The sequence below is a fragment of the Myxocyprinus asiaticus genome, chromosome 4 (genome assembly GCF_019703515.2).
Source record: "Myxocyprinus asiaticus isolate MX2 ecotype Aquarium Trade chromosome 4, UBuf_Myxa_2, whole genome shotgun sequence".
Lineage (NCBI taxonomy): Eukaryota > Metazoa > Chordata > Actinopteri > Cypriniformes > Catostomidae > Myxocyprinus > Myxocyprinus asiaticus.
Window position 1 is genome coordinate 52,304,554 of NC_059347.1, and position 20,979 is coordinate 52,325,532.

General features: G+C 36.5%; 1 protein-coding gene across 2 annotated transcripts in view; it reads left to right on the forward strand.

The window, feature by feature from the left end:
- LOC127437044 (kremen protein 1-like) overlaps window positions 1-20,979 on the forward strand; it is a 94,120-nt gene that overhangs the window by 21,726 nt on the left and 51,415 nt on the right. For both annotated transcript variants that reach the window (XM_051691692.1, XM_051691698.1), the window contains exon 2: window positions 18,236-18,398. In XM_051691692.1, the coding sequence (XP_051547652.1) occupies window positions 18,236-18,398 (163 nt within the window). The remainder of the gene's footprint in view (window positions 1-18,235; window positions 18,399-20,979) is intronic.

Here is a 20,979-nt window from a genome sequence, read left to right on the forward strand (position 1 = left end):
ACTTGACCCAGCCCTTTAGAGCTTTGCATGCGTAATTTTGCCAACCCACTTGTGCCTAGATTTAGCTCATGCCTGCATGAAAATATCAAAACTTCATGGTCATGCCCACAGATTTTGTGCATATGACGTATCGCATAGTGCTGCGCTTAAGGCATAGCAGTCCTAAAATACTGCCCCAAATGTCATTTTGCTTCTCAAATAATTTTTACTTTTTTGAAGGATGTTTAGATATTTCGCCGAAAAAAAAAAAAAAAAAATACTCAGTAAGTAAATTGTTTTTTTTGCAGTGTAACTGTGTAGAGAAAGGGTGGACTTGAGTTGAGAGAAGAAATTATGTATGCATCTGTTTATATATCCTTGATTGATTTAACCATTGTACATATTCTTCCCAATGAAGAATTCATTTTTTTATATTCTGTGTCTCACTGTAATGTTCTATGTGCACTTAATGCTCATTCTGATTCTGATTCTGAACTAAGAAACTCCACTGAAAACAGTTACCAAAAATTTGGAAATGCTAAAACCAAAAAATGCTGTTTTGCAGTATTTCAGCATTGTGAAGAATTGGAAGATTGTTTGCTATAAGGTAACCTGAGACAGAAACTGTTCTCAGGTGTTGCCTGTAATCACTCTTTCTCAGTATCAGAGGGCCTAACACTGCACACACATGCTCTTCAATGCACCCGACACATATTTGGCTTGCCTAAAACCACAAATAATTAACATTCTTGCCATAACAATAAACCTAAGCAAAAATAGGACGACCGAAACAAGTGTGAGTTTGTATGTGCATGTGTAATAATATACAACTCTCCTCAATGAGGTGTTTCATGCAAGTGGAACCAAACTTTGATTCAGCAGACAGAGCAACATGGATTTTTACATTTCAAGTGGACTCTTATCAGTGAAAAGATATGGTAACACAATTACAAAATCAACAATTTCTGAATTATACATAAAACCATTATTCATTAACTAGGGCCCTTTGAAGTCTGTTTTATTTTCTCTCAAATTGCATGCTTTCCATGTATTTATTTATATTTAAATTCAGTGTTTTAAAGTTTAATTAAATTTTATCATGATCCAATAAATAAATAAATAAATTAAAAAAGATATAATAAATTCATAGAACTTAAATCAATTGAAAACAGAACAACAATTTTTTTTTTTTTTTTTTTTAAAGATCCTGACAGCACATTCCAAAACACATCTTTGGAGTTATTTTATGTCAAATACAGATCACAGTATTAATGAAAGCATTGATGACAACTTTCATTTAGCACAACAACACTCTTGCTTGTGAGATATTGCTTAAATAGTATATAATTATTATGTCTATATTATTATTATTATTATTATTTAATACTATTATTTTTTAAAGGGGTAATGACATGAAGAATCAAATCCTTGATCTTTTGATATATAAGAGGTCATTGTATTATAAAACATACTGAGTTTAGAACTCAAAACTTTCTTCTCACTGCAAAAAAATAATTTGTTTAAGCCAAGTTGCCAAAACGACTCATTCTCTTCTTCCTCCACATTGTGATGTAAGACTGTGGTTGTCAATTGCATCTGACTGCCTCCACAACAACACATTAATGCCTACTTTACCTTATCACTTCCGTAGCCCTGCCCAGTAGTGGTGAACAGTGAGGTGGTAAGGAGAGAGCAGGTCAGTCAAGAGCACGATCACTGCCAAGTCTTAAAGGAGAAGCAGCACCAAAACCAAGCGTTTCTGACAGAGGGTCAAAATGAGGGTAGAAAATGATCACGTTTTTCAAATATATTACTTTTTTGTGGAAAAAACAGGGTGACAAGTGAACCTCAAGGAATGTATTAAAATAATAAAAAAGGCATGTAATGACCCCTTTAACATTACATTGAATATTAAATTTTACTATACAGTAGTAAAAAGTTTCTGTTAATAATTTCTTCAATTTCACTCCTCTACTTAAATTGAGCTTTTATTTTGGTGGAAAACCGAATGAAGCACTTTAGTTTGTATGTTTTTGATGACAACTTCTTACTTCTGGATAAGCAGTTGTCTATACTGTATGTGCTTATTAAATTGCAAACGGCTGCAATTTAATTATATAAATTTATAGTCTGCATGTGCTGCACGCTTCACAGTGAAAAAGTGGTCTGAGTTCCACAAGGAAAACCCTCCTTTAACCATGTTCACATTCTAAATTACATTAAACGATTGAAAGAGAAAACATAAACCCACATGCTGGAGTTAAAAAATCTGAGTATATTGAAATTATAAATGAAACCTGGAAATAAAGTTTTAGGATTTTGCAGGTGTGATTCACCGAAAAGGACTAAATAGTTGATCGGCTTGTGATGCGCTAATGGCTTGAACGCACAGCATGAGTCTCATCACACTTTAATACTGTTTAGCCTCCCATTCAGCTCATGAAAACACGCTGCGTGATCATGAGGAAGGATTACATCAAAATGTAGATTGAAATGCAGGTGCGAAAATAAAATAGCCTGCTCTGCTCTCGCTTTTGATTGCATGCTAGTGATTACATGATAAAAATGACATAATATAAGAAATATTTAAGATTCCACAAAATAAAAAATGGCACTCCATGTCAAAATGGTTACCGACCTCTGTTACAAAAATGCAGTTTGAACACTTAAAGGGGTAATTTCATGGAAAATCTCATTTTCCCCAGATCTTTTTGAATTAAAAGAGTGTGTAATGAAAACATACTGTTACTTTCAGAACTCAAAACTTCCTACTGCCCAAACGACTTGAGCTATGTCCCAAATGATGCACTATGGGCTGTGCAGTTACACTATGTACTTGGTCATCTAGTATATAAATTTTTTGAAAGTGTGCAGGCAGTGACAGTTTTCCTGCTTCCCGACTCGCGGTTAACCGAATGTTAAAAAAAGGTAACTGTGCACATTCCTAGTTCCTGGCTGTGTGTAGCACCTACGGCTCTGCATATTTTTCTTAAGAATTCCAACATTAGGAAAGATCGTCTTAACTTTATTTTTACAAAGTCCCTGATCAAGTGTGATGTTAACAGTTTGTGCAGCATATTTCTGTACAAATTGTTTTGTGAACCTGTCACAATGTAATGTCGGCTTTGTAAAAAGGTTGTTATTGAAGGATGGGGCAGCACCAACTATTTTGGAACCGACAACTGGTTAGTGAGTGTTGTTACTTATTTCATATGCACAGGGAACATTTACAGGTCTTAAACAAAAGCTGTTTATTTCTAGCAGTAAGCGAGAGGGTGGAAAGTGGTCAGTTTGAGAAACCTTGACTAGCATTCTGAGTGGACCTCAAGGAAGAAAAGAAAAAAAAAAGTAAAATATGAACTCTTTGATACTCTTAGTAACTAATACTAATACACACTAATACATTTTAATCCAGCTTTCAGTTTCGTAATGTTTTCCAAAGTATGTGGTATTAGAGAGTGTTTCGCAAGTCTCTGTTTTCAATGGAGGAAAACACTTTTCTAGTGTGGATGAGAGCAGTAAACATATACAACTGAAAATGTATTAATGTGGACATGGCTTATATCTAGATTCACTGGAGTGGAACGTCTAAAATACAGTCTTTTAAATTCGATTTACTAGAAGTTAGGAATTCAAGAGTAGTTACTTTTAAGTTTGAGTATTGTGTCCTTGAACTCCAGTGGTGGTTTCTTATGTAGTAGTGCTTAAAATAATCAAGTGTCTGAGGGCGGATTTCCGCTGAGGTCTTGATGTAAGAGAGAGGGTGCAAATGACATTAGCATGAGGTCCTTGGGGAACAATGAGCTCTAGTGTCCCTCCCTGATGAATCTTACAACATGACGGCAGTCTACAGCTTAAAACTGCTCCCTTTCTTTCACTCCTCCTATAAAATGGATGGAGGGAAATGGAGAACAAGAAGCTGAGACAGAGGATGATGCTGAAAAGGGAGGAATGTTGTGGGAAGAAGCTAATTCATGCATGTTTTCACTGCCACATTGTCTGTATGAGATCTCTCTGTATACCAGCTTTCGTAGGAGTTGTTTTACTCAAGTGTGCTTTTATACAATAAGAATACACCCACATATAGCCACTTGCTTTGCCATTAGGGAGAGGGAACCATTTTTATCTGACAAAAGTGACGTGAGTGAATCATATCAATGCGATACAAACCATCCACTAAAAAAAGTGATTGTCGCACGTCTGAAAAAACAAAAGCCGTTATATTTAGCATTATATAACACCAGTACTTGATGTGGTGACATACTCCTTATGTTATGACACCTTTATGAATATAACAATACAACCAAATCAGTCATTGTGATATTTAAAATCAAACAAAAGATTTTGTTAGAAGCAACATTTCACCAGGAAACCACTATATATGGTCGTGTGAAATATCCAAAGGGAATTGACCAGTAAATCACATTGATATTTTCAGTTTAACCACCATTGGCAGTTAATTTTGGACCCTGTGTATGCTGATACTGAGCTAGAATATGAAGTAGCTCAAAACTGGTCTCAGTTCAGGATGTTGTGACTGCAACTATCTACACCCTTTGGTAATGCTGACAAGTTAGACAGCATATTTAGGCTCTCTAGTGTACATTAGTACAGTGTACATTAGTACACATTTACACAACCCACACATAAGTCTCAGATTCCCATTTTGTGTTTTTATTCAAGCTCATCTGGCAGTTAGGATTGCACTCGAGTAGGCTGGCTTGAGTAGTTTTGGAAAGTGAACATGACCCGAGTGTGGGCGCTATCTCTTTGTTTTGCTGTTAATTTTATGAGTCTCGACTTTGCGACCCTCAACATAACAAAAGGAAATATAAATAAAACCGGCTGTTACCTCACAATCAGCATGGGGGGAAAATTAGGGTACTTGAAAAGAGAAGAATGATGATAAGATCATTCCTTCTCTTTCTTTCCTGTCTGTTTTTTTATTGTCCTTTTGTTTGTGAATCTCCCTTTCTCTTTGCTTTGTGTATTGGCGTGACTTGTGGTTAAGTTAATCATTTCTGATGTATCTAACCCAAACACACTAATTTTGTACCTTTGGCTCAAGTTGCCTAAAATAAATTTTCTTATCCAACCTTGCAAAAAGTACCATGGTATTAACACATTCATTTTGGCATGGTACCATGATTTTTGAACATGTGCCATGGTAATACCTTGGAATTCTTCAAAATACCTCGTGTTTAGCATGTAAAATGGTACTTACAATACAATGGTAATACAATGGTACTTTGATATATACCATGGTACTGAATGACTACAACATTCATACACAGTACCATGGTATATATCAAAGTACCATTGTATTACCATCTGATACCACCTATAGTTTTGCATTTCTGATGCTTCTGACCCAAAGACCCTAGAATTCTTTCCTTATATCATCATTAACTAAAAATACCATGGTATTACCATGTTGTTGTTTGTTTTGTTTTTTTGTTTGTTTGTTTTTTGGACATGGTGCCATAAGAATACCATGTCTTTTTTTAAAATGGTACATATATGGTATTCTTTTAAGGATCTTGAAGTACCATTTAAATACCATGGTATATGAATATGGTAGCCATTCAGTACCATGGTACTAAATATATATTAAAGCACGGTGGTATTACCATCTGACACTGTTCAACTTGTGCTTAGGATTAACATTTCTGATGCTTCTGACCAACTATTCTGACCATTTACAAAAATGTACCATGGTATTACCATGTTTTTACATGAATAATGGTAATACTATGGTACTCTTTAAAGTACATTGGAGTAACATGTAAATTCCATGGTATATGAATATGGCAGCTATTCAGTACCAAGGTATATCTCAAAGTACCATGGTATTACCATCAGATACCACTTGTGGTTCGGTTTAGCAATGATGCTTCTAACCCAAAGATTCAACTATTTGTTTCCTTATCTCAGCATCTGCAAAAAAGTACCATGGTATTGCCATTTTATTTTTGGAATACCTTGAAGTACCGTGTAAATGCCATGGTATATGAATCATTAGGGTTGGACGTATTACCAAAATGTTATTGCACGTTTTGGGTAATATTTTGTCATGAAAACAGTGTATATCACAGTAAAGTTATTTTTGCTGAAAATTCAGTAAAAAAAAAAAAAAAAAAAAAAAAATCATAATCATGTGGTAATGGATAATGTTTTAGATAATCCATTGATTTTAATAAATAGGCCCAGAGCTACATGATACCATGGTAATACCTTAGTTTCTAGACATGATGTACCATGGTAATGTCATGTTAAGTACTTTGGACTACCATGTAAATAACATGGTATTTGGTATTCGTAATTATCTAGAACCATGGAATATGTAAAAGTACCATGGTGTTACCATTTGATACCATCTATGTGCCATGGTACTGCAACATTACTCATCTGTGTAATTACCCTCTTGTTTACTTTCTGTCCATGTCGGTTTGGGGTGGTGCCAGTAGCGTGTGCTGAGTTAGTCTGCTTTTCCCACTTGTATTTATTTAACCTCTTGTGATCCCACTTTTACAAAGATGAAAGATAGCAACAAAACCTTGTGGATTCTGTCACAGTTTTCTTTAAAAAACATCTAAAGCGCATCCCGCAGGATGCTACGGGCCCAGATGCAGATCCCTGCTGCAAGAGTGGATGTCTACGCATGAAATAACAATTTCACAGTATCAGGGACTTGTTTGAGTTGGCCAGCACACCAGCTAAACCACTCTGACTGCTCATTTAAGACCTTTGTTATTAATCACCCAAAGCCAGCTCATATGTGACCATTCAGCTTTTTCTTATTCATAAACTTCTGTTGTGGTTGATGATGGAACAATAAAGCTGAAGTGTGTAATTTCTGCGCCACTAGCTTCACCAAATGGAATTGCAAAAATAAAAGTTTATTTTTTTATTTTTACAATTTTAACAAGAAGATTACACACATTATCTTAACAACACCAAAATACTCTTTTCCCACCTCTAATGAAGACGTTTCACATTTAATGTCACCTACCAGGAAAGCTGCAACAACTACATTTGCCTATTAGCTGCCTGAGGTGTTTTGTATTCTATTTATACACTTCAAAGGCTGCACATGGCAGCACACACCACTCACTTTTCCCATTAAAGGAAACAGGATTGAATAATCCACGGTGCATTAGGAAACCATAGAGGGGTTAGTAAAGGTTCATCCAGGTTAAGACTGAGGTGGTCCACAGTGCTTTGATTACTGTTCCCAGAACTGTGTGCTGGACTTCAGAGTTTTTGCATTAAGGGAGTGAGATTATCTTGCATTCTTAAAGGGGACAGTTAACCTAAAAATGAAAATTCTGTAATCATGTACTCTCCCTCATGTTGTTCCAAACCCATACGACTTTCTTTGTTCAATGGGACACAAAAAGGAGATATTAGGCAGAATGTTAGCCTTGGTAATCATTCATTTTCATTGTATATGGACAAAGATGTAAAAAATCTGAATGGTGACTAAGCCTAGCATTCTGCCTAACATCTCCTTTTGTGTTTCATGGACGAAAGAAAGTCATACAGGTTTGGAGCAACAGCAGAGTAAGTAAATGGTGACAGAATTTTAATGTTTGGGTGAACTATTTCTTTAAACTGGGTAGAGGCAGTATTAGCTCCAGGTAGAAGTGGGCTGGGCATTGAATTGTGTAATGTTTTTCTATCAAATTGAACTGTGTAATGTTTTACTAAATTAAATTAATAAAACGTAATATATATATATATATATATATATATATATATATATATATATATATATATATATATATATATATATATTTGAATTAATATGACTCATTTAATTTGAAATATTACTCATTAAATTTGAAGGATTTTCTTTATTTTATTTTTTTTTATGAAATTGGAACCATCACCTTGACAAAAGTAGATTCAAAATGTTTAAAGCAAGAAGTAAAATACAGTTAAAACCTAGAATAAAATATTCAAGCATGTTTTTCATACTGTTTTCCTCTAAATGTAAAATTTTCTCTAAACAATATTTAATATTTTTTTATTTAAACAGAACCAATATTAATATACTTAATAATAAACAGCAATATTTACATACATGTTAAATTAAAATATTTTAACATATTTTAAGTGATGACGCAAATGAATAGTTAAATCAGGTATTCACTTTTGAACCAATGCATTAAAACCATTTGAACTGTATTAATCAAACTTACCAACTCAAAACCCAAAGCTATTTTTGTAACAAATATTAAGATCAAATGCATCTTAACATTCTCATACTTGCAATTCGCAAGACAAGGATACTGGATACATAAATAACTTAATGGCCAAAAAAAAAAAAAAAAAGCACAATAAAATCATAACAAACAAAAATATCCTATATGGTATAAAATAATGTCTTTTTAATAAATGTACCCTTAATAATAAATATATCCCCCAAAATATTTAAAATATTTCAAAAATACATCTGGCCATATAAAATCTGTTAATAGCCAAAGTTGATAGCCAAAAGTGGTGTAATTCCGAAAATTTAGTGAAAATTTAGTGTGATAAACCGTTTAGACTTCATGAAGAAAGTACCGGAACAAAATTTTAAACATTTAAAAATAGTTTTCACTCCGGAACAATTGAAAGAGACTTATTTCCCATTTTTGGTTACATTCTGCAAACCATTTAATTTGTTTTCAGTTTTCGGTTTAGTTCCTTGGAACGTTTCGGTCTCTGATTGCGATATTCACAGTGTTGCTTAGTTTCATATCGAAAGCAAAATCATTGCAAATATATTGTAAATATTTGTAATATTGCCCAGCCCTAAGCAATAATTTACCTTGGTGGGGACATAAGAAATGTCATTATTGCACTTGAAAATCACGTCTGTTTACAGTGAACTGCATCTGATAATAGTTTATCTCCCAAAAACACATCTAAGAAGCCTCTGTAGCCAGACCTAAAGTGGTACTTTGTCATTGAAGTTTGTCCAATTGTTGTCTGTTCATTTTGAATGAGCAGCCCTTGAGGCAGACAGGCTTGGTGAGTGTTTCATATGATGTGGCAGATGAGCAGATGGTTTGGCACTGTCACTTTTATGCATAATCATTTTCACTGCTTGTCTCATAGCCCTGTCACGTTCCTCTGCTGTGCACAAGGATGGCTAAGCTAGTTGGAGGGGGAAATTGTGTTAGTCCTTGCTGTTGTTTCCTCACTGGATCTAATGTGACGCAGAACAAGACCCAGAGGAAGCACAGTGTCCTATTGAATTACCTCACACCCCTTCCTTGTGCCCTAGCCATTAAAACAGAATCTACCTGCAAGATTTTGGGTTTTACTATGCAAATAACCTCAGAAAGGTTTGTAGTCAGAGGTGGGTAGAGTGGCCAAAAACTGTACTCAAGTAAAAGTACAATTACTTGAAAAAAATAATTACTCAAGTAGAAGTAAAAGTAATGATGTTAAGAATAAGAGTAAAAAAGTGTCCAATTAAAAGAATACTCAAGTAGCGAGTAACTATTTACTTTCATATGTAACATAATAGGTGATTACGCCCCAATATGCCATTACTTAATACACATTTAACATGTATTACAGAATAATAATAATAATTTAATAATAATTATTTTTATTATTATTGTAAATTCTTTCATCGTTCACCCTCATGTTATTCCAAACCTGTATGACTTTCTTTCATCAATGCAACACAATTAAGCAGATATCAGACAGAATGTTATCCTCAGTCACCATTTACTTTCACTGCATGTTTTTTCCTGCATACTGTATTTTAAATCGGAATGGTGACTGAGACTGTCAGTCTCTAACATTATGTCTAACATCTTTTGGGTTCCACAAAATACAGAACGTCATGCGGGATTTTTGTAACAACATGAGGGCGGGAAATGATGACAGAACATTAATTTATGGCTGAAATTTCACTGTCAGGTTTGGACAAATCTGTAAATTAGAAGAGAAGTTTAGAAACCAGTTTCTAGCAATTATTACGGTGAAAAAACATAATATTCCACAGGCCCAATCATATATAATGCTGAGTAAAACAAAGCAAGCATGCTTTATTAATGGTTACCTTCGCTATTTTACAGTTTTTTAAAGTCCTGTATGGATTTTTAGTTCAGTGTAGTTACAGTATTTTCGGTGTAGAAAGAATTTTGATCATTAGTTTTGTATAGTAAGTGTAAACTGCATCTTATCTCTGTATTTGGAAGTGTGTTAGGCTTTTTTAAGTTAAGAGCTTGTTCTCTGTTGTCCATGAGAAAATTGCGTCACGTCTGTCAAACGCAAAGTTGCTGTGCAGTGTGCATGCGCAGAGATGCCCTCCAGAAGTCATGCACGCACGTGATAGGCAGAACAAAAGGGATTTACACTTAACGTGGATGTTTACATGGAGTTATACAGTAGACACTGATATAAAAATGTAAGGTCAGAAGAGCCCATAGTTACAGAATCACCTTGAAAATGACCATCACCACAACACAGACAAGCTCACGTTATCACAATCGCCAAAACTCATGAGTTTTCTTAAGTTGGAGCTGCTAGTATGTTCTTTAAATATCCACTTGTCTTGGTATAAAATGAAGGAATTGCATGACGAAAGAAAGTGTTTGTTTTGAGCGCTTGCTGCTGCTGCAGTGGTGGACTCGACTCGAGTGACAGCGCAGCAGGAAAGTTCCGCTGTCATAAAAGTCCCTTTCAAAAATCTCTCAATAAATTAAGTATTTATTCAAACTTATTTCATTAAAACCAGTAATGTAACGAAAGGAATGTTGCCCATTGTAATGAAGTAAAAGTTTTGTTTTTTTTTTCATTAGAAATGTACTTGAGTAAGAGTAAAAAGTACCAACTATTAATCCTACTCTTAAAAGTACATTTTCAAAAATGTACTCAAGTAAATGTAACTGAGTAAATGTAGCATGTTACTACCCACCACTGTGTGTAGTTAAATGTTTTTTTTTTTTTTTTTCATCGTTTACACTCTCTCAGGTGGTTACAAACCTGTATGACTTTATTTTTTCCATGGAACACAAAAGGATTTTAGGCTGAATGTTTACAAATCTCATTCGCCTATATTCAAATAAGATGCATAAAAATGTGTCACACCAGGTTTTGATATTAATAATGCTAAACAACATTGGTACTTGCATATCACATGTGTTTTCTTGGAAGAAAGAAAGACATGCGGGTTTATGTAAATTATGATAACATTTTCATTTTTGGATGAACTATTCCTTTAACGACGGAAGTTGCACATTTTATTACTGTCATGTAAGTCAAGAACTGATATTTTGATTCATTATTCTTCTGGAGTAATCCTGAATCGTATGGAAAAATTTGCCGCCTGGTGAAGGCTGGCTCATCCTGTGGCAACAAACACGACAAAATAAGTTTTCATTTGGTTTTGGCCGTGTTTGTTTTTTCATCTGTTCTGGTCGCATGGCTACCAAGCCTCTCTGTGTCCCTTATTCAAAGATGAGAGCATCTGAAGACTCAATGTGGAAGCAATTAGCAATGAATCCTTACAAATATAATAACAGGGCAAGTAACTCTTTGCAAATAATCCACTTCTGTTCATCTTTTTTTAGTTTTTTTTTTAAAGACCCTCTTGTTTCTGGCTTTGTGGGGTGGTTCCTCCCTTCCTCCCAATCCTAGCTTCTTTTTCTGTTGATGTAGTTGCATTTTATAGGGTTTTTTTTCTCTCACTCGCTCTTTCATGCAGCCATGACTCTGTTTCCCATCAAGGCCTGTGATTCAACCACAACAGAGGCATCGCATGGTGTAACAGGGTGAGCTTGGTGACAGAGTTGGGAACAGTTGGAGGTGTTGTTATCAGGGCCATATTAAGGTGCTCCGGGGCCCCAGGGCTTAACGTTTCACTGGACCTCTGTCAGCCGTCAGAGCGGGGGGGGCGTTCGCACTCAATCACCATGTGCTACACGGACGGATTTAACCATTGCACACCTTCTCTGTGTTTACATCAGCGTCTCCCACTGAACGTGTTTTAATGTGCGCCTTCCCGAAAACGTAGACGGGGGAGAATACAGTGGAGGATGCCATGACCCCGGGGCTTAATACGGCCCTGGTTGTTATATCAGCTAAAGGGGGATAGCTCATCCTAAAAATGCACTGTCATGTTTCTTCTCAAACTGCACAATTAATTGAAATAAAATCAAAATGTGATTATTAAATTGCAAAAGATTTATTTGAATAAATGTAAATCCTACATGCGCTGCTCGCTTCAGTGTGAAGGAGTATTATTTTTTGTCTGTAGTCTACTACACATACTCCAAGCACACATGATGCTCATGATGCGGTGTTATCAACAGCCTTAGGCCACGTCCACACAAATACATTTTAGTTTGAAAACACATTAATTTAGCTATGTTTACATCTCTCATCCACACTAGAACTCCATTTTCCTGCAATAAAAACAGAGCGTTTCGAAAACTTTGTGTGGGTGTGGCCTTAAGAACGGCTTGCAGCGTGCTCGACCCGCATGAACTATATTTCATAAGGTGCTCTGAGTTTGGTTCATTTATACTGTAAATCTGTGATGCAGTTTGTTTATAACAGAGGCCTATAATATGAACGTAATTCGAAAAAGTTTTGCTACTACAAGTTATTATACAAATCTAATAACGCAACACTGCCCTTACAAAAAATCTAGAATTCTGGCAAACTTTCTGCATATTTGTTGCAATTTGCCACTCTTTCTTACTTTCACATGCTTGTGATTTGCCACAAAAAACACTTCTGTGGCAAACCTGTGGCAACAATGAAGAGTTTGCCACAAAACTCATTTGCATGTGAAAATAATCAGTGGCGAATTTGCTGCAAATTTGCCAGAACTCTCAATTTTTATAAGGTGGAACCCAAAGGTTTTCCTTAAGATTTCTACCTAAATAAAAGGCTCAAAGGTTTAACTAGAATGCCTAAGGGGCTGTTCAGACCAAAACACGTACTTGTACTAAAGGCTACAAGCAGTGCAACAAATAGAACAACACGCAGTTGTCTCGAGACACACTTTTAAAAGTGAACATTCTTTTTTACCTGACAAAGCATTTAAAAAAATGGTGCTCCAGTGTGAGACGCTGAAAAAAAAAAAAAAAAACAGTGTGACACAGTGCAACAGTCAAAGACGTCCATCTAGCGAATTTATAAAAAAACAATTGAAGAAAGAAAAAACAGACAGACACAAAAACGTGTTTGGTGTGATTGGCTCCTGACATTGCAAAGTGAAAGTAAAAAGAAACATATCACTGTTGTGTAATGCAATTATAATTTGTAATCTTTAATAATCATTTTTATTATTACTGTTATTATTATTATTATTATTATTATTATTATTATTATTATTATTAACAGCAGCAATGTGATACAGTATGTTAAATCACAAACTTTGTCAAAATAATTGCAATATGGTTTGTTGGTCAAGTCGCGCAGCCATAGTATCTTCCAAAAATGGTGTTTCTTTGAACGGCGCTCAAAAACCCAGACTGGGTTTTGACTACCCATTCATCTTGATGATGGCCCTTCTTATCTGGTTCTTCCCAGTCTACTCACTGCTTCCCTGCGATGCCGCAAATTAACGATGCCTCCCGACCACATCAAGTTAAGTTGCTGCTAATTGCTACCCTTCCCCGGGCCCTTCTTATTTCAGTCATCCCGTCTGGAAACCTTTTTTGCAGAGGTTAGCCACAGGAGCAAGATGTCTTACCAGCTCATAGCCCAACACTACTGCGACAGGCGACAGCAGAATGTTATGTCTCACTGCTAGGGTGGGGAAGTTGCTCTTAAAGGGGTAGTTTGGCAGAATGTTAAGAAATGATAGCCTCAGTCACCATTCACTTTTGTAGCATCTTCTGCCTACAATAAAAGTGAGTGGTGAGTGAGACTAAACATTCTGCATAACATCTCTTTTCGTGTTCTATGAAACAAAGTAAGTTATGGTTTGGAACAATATGATGGTGAGTAAAGGATGACAGAATTTTTGGATGAATTATTCCTTTAAAGTTTTGACGGTGTGCATTAAGAAGCATAAAGTGGAGGAATGGGTCCTGTGCATTTAGGAGAGTGGGTCTGAAGGACGTTCATGCCATTAGTAACGCATGGTTTGGCTAGCAGTAACTCATCCAAGATTACAAAGAGGAAATCATGATTGCTCTGGGATATATGTGACTTACCAATGCACCGTAAAGTCCCTGGGCTCTGCGCTGCAGCAGAAGCCATCAACCGACCCCTAACAGAATGACAACGCCATCCAGTCAAGCATTATTTATTGCCAACCTTTATGAATGTCAGTCCACTGCCTAAGACATAAATGTTGCCATAAAGTTTTACCGCAACCTTTATTATTATCTGCATAATTTTATAGAAGAGTAGAAGGGATAGTTCACCCAAAGATGAAAATTCTGTCATTATTTGCTCTAAACCTGACTTTCTTTAGGTGAATTTTTGAAGAATATCCTGGTTGCTCTTTGCCATAGATTAAAAGTGAATGGGGACTGGGTCTGTCAAGCTACAAAATGACAAAAAGTACCATAAAGGTATCATAAAAGTGAGCCATAGCTATATTTGAAGTCTTCTGAAGCCATACATTTGATTTGTGTGACAAACTGATAGAAATTTAAAGGGAGAGTTTATCCAAAAATGAAAATTCCCACATCATTTACTCACCCTTATGAAATCCCAGATGTGTATGACTTTATTTCTTATGCTGAACACAAACAAAGATTTATAGAAGAATTTTTTAGTCCTCACAATGCAAGTGAATGGGTAACAAACTTTTGAAGCTCCAAAAAGCACATAAAGGCAGTGTAAAAGTAATTTGTTAGACTCCAGTGGTTAAATCTATATCTTCAGAAGTGATGTTATAGGTGTGGGTGAGAAACAGATCGCCCTGTAGCTGGCGACATGAAAAAAAATGTGAATCGCCAAAAACAAAAGATGAAGAATGTGAAAGTAACCTACATACAGTAGGGTGCTTGAAAAAACAAAAACAAAACATGGCCATCAGAAACCCAACAGTATTCTTGTCACAGCAGGCGCTGGTTTTGAGTCTTGCCACCTGCATGACTTTAATTAAAATCTACATGACACCCAAAAAGCAAGGCTTGTGATTTCACATTTTAATGAGGCCTGGTTTTCTTTAGTCTTGATTTCAGTGAGCATGACATCCACAATGCTGTCTGGATACCGTCCAAGCGTTCTGTGGCTTTTAGAGCTGTATTTTCTGATTGGATACAACTGTTTTGGTTGTGTGAGCAACAGCGCAAATGTCTTGCCGCATATGTAGCTGCACCCAGTGCCCATTTTCATAACAAGCCTCTGTGAAGCATTTGCCCTTTTTTAGGCGAATAAGCCTCACACAAATCAAAATGAATATCAATGAGCATTCATTTGAGAAAGTCTTGCCTCAGGTATGTTAATTACATTTGATTAACGCTGTTCAGCATATTGGTTTAGGGAGATTGTAGAGTTTTTGGATTTGTTGAATGATGCTCTGCTCTTTCTCTGAATAAGGGGTTCGACCCATATCCAGGCAACTAGACTATATGTGGAAAACGGAGGCTAATTATCCCAGAATCTTCAAAGTTCCTATGCTTAAAAATGCTTCACTCACTAACTAGTAGCCTACTGCTTGCTAAAGCATGCATCACTATTACTATTGTTCCTACTTGGGGTTTGAATGGCAGAATAAAAGTAATCCATAAGTCTCCAGTGGTTAAATCTTCAGTAGCGATATGATAGTTGTGGGTGAGTAACAGATCAATATTTAAGTCCTTTTTTACTATAAATTCTCCTCCTTGCACAGTAGGTGGCAATATGCACGAAGAACACGAATAGCCAAAAACAAAAGAAGAAGAATGTGAAAGTGACTGTGGAGATTGATAGTAAAAAAGGACTTAAAAATGTATCTGTTTCTCACACTTAATAGTAAGGCATGACTAATCTTGCACATTTTAATTTTGTCGGCTTCCTCCAGCAGAAAATCTCGGAGAGAAGTTTTTAGATCAAAATGGAGATGGTATCAAGAGCTGCTAGCAGGTTTTGAGGTACCTAACATATAAAAGCCAGAATTTAAATATGTACTCTCACCACATACCGGCTTCCATATTTAAACCAGAACTCAATCCAATAGAGAAGCTTTGAAGTCTGGAGCTTAGAAATACCAACAGATACCCTTTGATGGTATGGTTACCCTCATGTTTATTTTGACTGTGCTTAAGTCCTGCATCGCTGTTGTTTTTGCTGGAGAAAAAAGTAATTTTTTTCTTCCACATGGTTGCCATTTAGAATAAGACAAAACAACATTACTTAATAATACAGCTTAAACTGGCACAAGCTGGTTTGCTGGTCTAAGTTGGTTTAAGTTGTTCTCCCAGCCCTTTTAGTAAAGAAAACCATTCCATTTTCTTCCCTTTTTTCAGCTTAGCTTTCGCACACTTACAGAATAGTTATGAAATTCGCAAGCAGGTTATAACAGAAATGTAATTTCAGAATCATAAACCTGATTCATGATTGATTTATTTGTTCCATTGTAATTATTTACTCCCCACCTCTTCCCTGCAGTGACACATGACTCATATTGGGACAGCAAACTTGCATGCTAACAGACACAATAACATCTGACTAGCATGCTAACAGGCTGAGACCCCATATTCTGATTTTTAACATGTAAAACATAGTTTCTGTCAAAATACCATAGTTAGTTAATTTTACTACAGTAAAATTCTTAATTAATTTAAGATCTATGGGAATACTTTAGCTTTGATATACAATAAACAATGTGGATTTATGTGTTTACATGTTAATTCAAGGTTTTTTAAAGTCTACCATGGTATTAAATATTATGTTAGGCTACAATGGTAAATTTAGGGTGTATGTTAGATACAGTATTATGCAGTATTTATTGTACTTTTAACATGAAAACAAAACAAAATATTGCTAATAATAAATGAGCAATGTTAGTGACTAAATTCATTGTGACAGCTTTGTCATTTCAAGAGTGCAGCCAGAGATTATTTAGCTCGAGATGGGGCACTTGTATTAAAATAAATGGGAGAAATTGGAACACCCAATATGGTGGATGTTTTTTGGTGATCTGAGCTAAAGAAGCACAATTAATGACACAGCTGTTGTCAGATTTTAGAGTTTATTTAAAATATGTTATTTGATTGTAATCTTGACCAGCCGTTTTGGAGATTTTGGTCTTTCCCCATTCAAGTAGATACAAGCTGTACTTTTTTGCTGCTTGTATTCATAGAAAATAGCTGCCTGGGAGCATTCCCAAGATGGCTGCTGACTGGACTGTCTTGCCTTGAAAGGGACTTTGGTACAGGCTAACAGCTTTCTAGCAAAAAGCTTGATAAAATGTGTCTCTAGGGTATATACAGTGCATACAAAACACAAACGTACAAGTCAAGTCATTTTTATTTGTATAGCGCCTTTCACAACACACATCGTTTCAAAGCAGCTTTACAGAAGATCATGCATTAACAGAATATGAAACTGTAATATCTATAATGTCCTAGAGTCATCATTGTGTAGTTTGATAAAATACGATTGTGAATTGTGTTTAAAAATAAGTAATTAAATAATAATTGTATTTATAACCCCAGTGAGCAAGCCGAAGGCGACTGTGGCAAGGAACACAAAACTCCATAAGATGTTGGTTAATGGAGAAAAATAACCTTGGGAGAAACCAGATCACTGTGGGGGCCAGTTCCCCTCTGGCTAAACAGCATGAATATAATGCCAATATTATATATGTATAGGGCAAGTCATGGTTTAAAATGATTAAACTAAGTAAGTGTTAATGGTCAGTGTTTAAACAAAGATTTTGTATGAACTGTAAGATTAATGACTAATGTCTTTGAAGTCCATCCTGGATTAACTGCAGAAGTTCACATAGATGCAATTGTCCTTGTTAGTTGGCTGATGAAGGGTTTTGTTGGCAATTAATTGATAGTCTATGTATTCCATTTCAAGAGTGTAGTCCATCATTAGACCAAGGTGATGTAGGCAGAGATCAGTTAGGTGCATCGCAGTTCAACCGGCCGGTAATTTCGGTGAGGTCTATCCTAAGTCCAAGGTTCAGGCAATGGCATATGAAATATCCCATGTCTTATGGTTGGAGTTGGCATCAGTTCATCCTCTGAAGTCCATTGTAATAGACTAAAGTGATGTTTGGCTGGCACCAGCTGCTATTACATACAACACATTAAATTCTGTAGTGGTGAAATTCTCTTGTGTCTTTCAGAGTGTTATACTGCAAATGGAGAGGACTACAGAGGCCGACAGAACCAGCCCAGTCTTCAAGGGGGAAGGCCATGTCTTTTCTGGAATGAGACTTTCCAACATCCCTACAATACCATCAAATACCCCAATGGAGAAGGAGGCCTTGGACCACATAACTTTTGCAGGTCAGAATATTCCAGAGATGCAACATAATGTTTATGTTTTGCAGAATTTTGCATTGAATCTTATGCTGAGTAACCCATATAGATTTTCACATATGCTTACCCTTACAAAAAAGGAATGTTGATCGTATCAGATGGTAATACCATAATTTTTGGTATTCTGATTGATTCCTGAGAGTGAGAGCTTTCATTTGATATATGACTTGTCCATTTATGTGCTATGTGTAGAACTTTTAAGCAGAAACTTTTTTTGTGATATAATGCCCCCTTTGGACCGCAGGTCCGCAGAGTGTGAGAGGTTAATCAAGACTTATAGCGAAACGCCACACTGCTAAACACAGTGTACACTAATGTGTACTTTGATGAATTTTTTCCTTAGAAAACCTATATCTACTGTGCATTATCACATTTAGAATCAATGGTTCATCCAAAACATGAAAAATGTTGTGTGACGAGGAGGAGGGCGTGGCTGGGCCGTGATGGAGCATGGCCGGCGCTGAATCAGCTGATTAGCGGGAGAGCGAGATAAAGGGCAGCCAGAGATGCTTGTTCAAGAGAGAGAGACGCAAGTGGCCGCGCTGCATACGTGTCTGTTCGTTTATGTTTTATGTTGTGTTTTATCATTAAACGTAATGTTCAGCCGGTTCCCGCCTCCTCCTTGCCCGTCCTTGTCAGCTGGTCAGCTGATCAGCGGGAGAGCGAGATAAAAGGCAGCCGGAGATGCCAGTTCGAGAGAGACATTGTTTGTGTCTGTTTGTTTGTGTTTTATATTGTTTTAAGTTCATTTATATCATTAAAGTTTATGTTTACTGTTCAGTCGGTTCCCGCCTCCTTCTTGCCCATCCTTATACTGTTACATGTTGCTTTCAGGGGCTTTATATGGAGTTAGGGTGAAAATAAGGTGCATTTCAAACTGTCCTGAGACCAGTGCAGACAGACAGCACACTGGAGGTTAAGTCATTCACTAAATAGGGAGCAAGAGAGCATTCTATAGCTTTCCTGTGCAACTAAGTGCATTCATTCCTAAAATCCGACCAAAAGTTCAGTTTCAGGCTGCAGATGCTGTTTGGACCACTCAACATGTTTGGCAGACATGGGACAATGATAATCAGTACATACAGTTGTGCTCAAAAGTTTGCATACCCTGGCAGAAATTGTGAAATTTTTATTTAAGGATAGTGATCATATGAAGCCATTTATTATCACATAGTTGTTTGGCACCTTTTTAAATCATAATGATAACAGAAATCACCCAAATGGCCCTGATCAAAAGTTTACATACCCTTGAATGTTTGGACTTGTTACAGACACACAAGGTGACACACACAGGTTTAAATGGCAATTAAAGGTTAATTTCCCACAACTGTGGCTTTTTAAATTGCAATTAGTGTCTGTGTATAAATAGTCAATGAGTTTGTTAGCTCACAAGTGGATGCACTGAGCAGGCTAGATTCTGAGCCATGGGGAGCAGAAAGAACTGTCAAAAGACCTGCGTAACAAGGTAATGGAACTTTATAAAGATGGAAAAGGATATAAAAAGATATCCAAAGCCTTGAAAATGCCAGTCAGTACTGTTCAGTCACTTATTAAGAAGTGGAAAATTCAGGGATCTCTTGATACCAAGCCAAGGTCAGGTAGACCAAGAAAGATTTCAGCCACAACTGCCAAAAGAAACGTTCGGGATACAAAGAAAAACCCACAGGTAACCTCAGGAGAAATACAGGCTGCTCTGGAAAAAGACGGTGTGGTTGTTTCAAGGAGCACAATACGACGATACTTGAAAAAAATTAGCTGCATGGTCGAGTTACCAGAAAGAAGCCTTTACTGTGCCAATGCCACAAAAAAAGCCCAGTTACAATATGCCTGACAACTCCTTGACACGCCTCACAGATTTTGGCACACTGTAATTTGGAGTGACGAGACCAAAATAGAGCTTTATGGTCACAACCATAAGCGCTATGTTTGGAGAGGGGTCAACAAGGCCTATAGTGAAAAGAATACCATCCCCACTGTGAAGCATGGTGGTAGCTCACTGATGTTTTGGGGGTGTGTGAGCTCTAAAGGCATGGGGAATCTTGTGAAAATTGATGGCAAGATGAATACAGCATGTTATAAGAAAATGGTGGCAGACAATTTGCATTCTTCTGCACGAAAGCTGCGCATGGGACGCTCTTGGACTTTCCAGCACGACAATGACCCTAAGCACAAGGCCAAGTTGACCCTCCAGTGGTTACAGCAGAAAAAGGTGAAGGTTCTGGAGTGGCCATCACAGTCTCCTGACCTTAATATAATCGAGGCACTCTGGGGAGATCTCAAACGTGGAGGCATTTTGCCAAGACGAATGGGCAGTTATACCACCTGCAAAATTTGGGGCCTCATAGACAACTATTACAAAAGACTGCACGCTGTCATTGATGCTAAAGGGGGCAATACAAATTATTAAGAACTAAGGGTATGCAAACTTTTGAACAGGGGTCATTTCATTTTTTTCTTTGTTGCCATGTTTGTTTTATGATTGTGCAATTCTGTTATAACCCATAGTTGAATTTGAATCCCATAAAAAATAAAAGAAATGTGTTTTGCC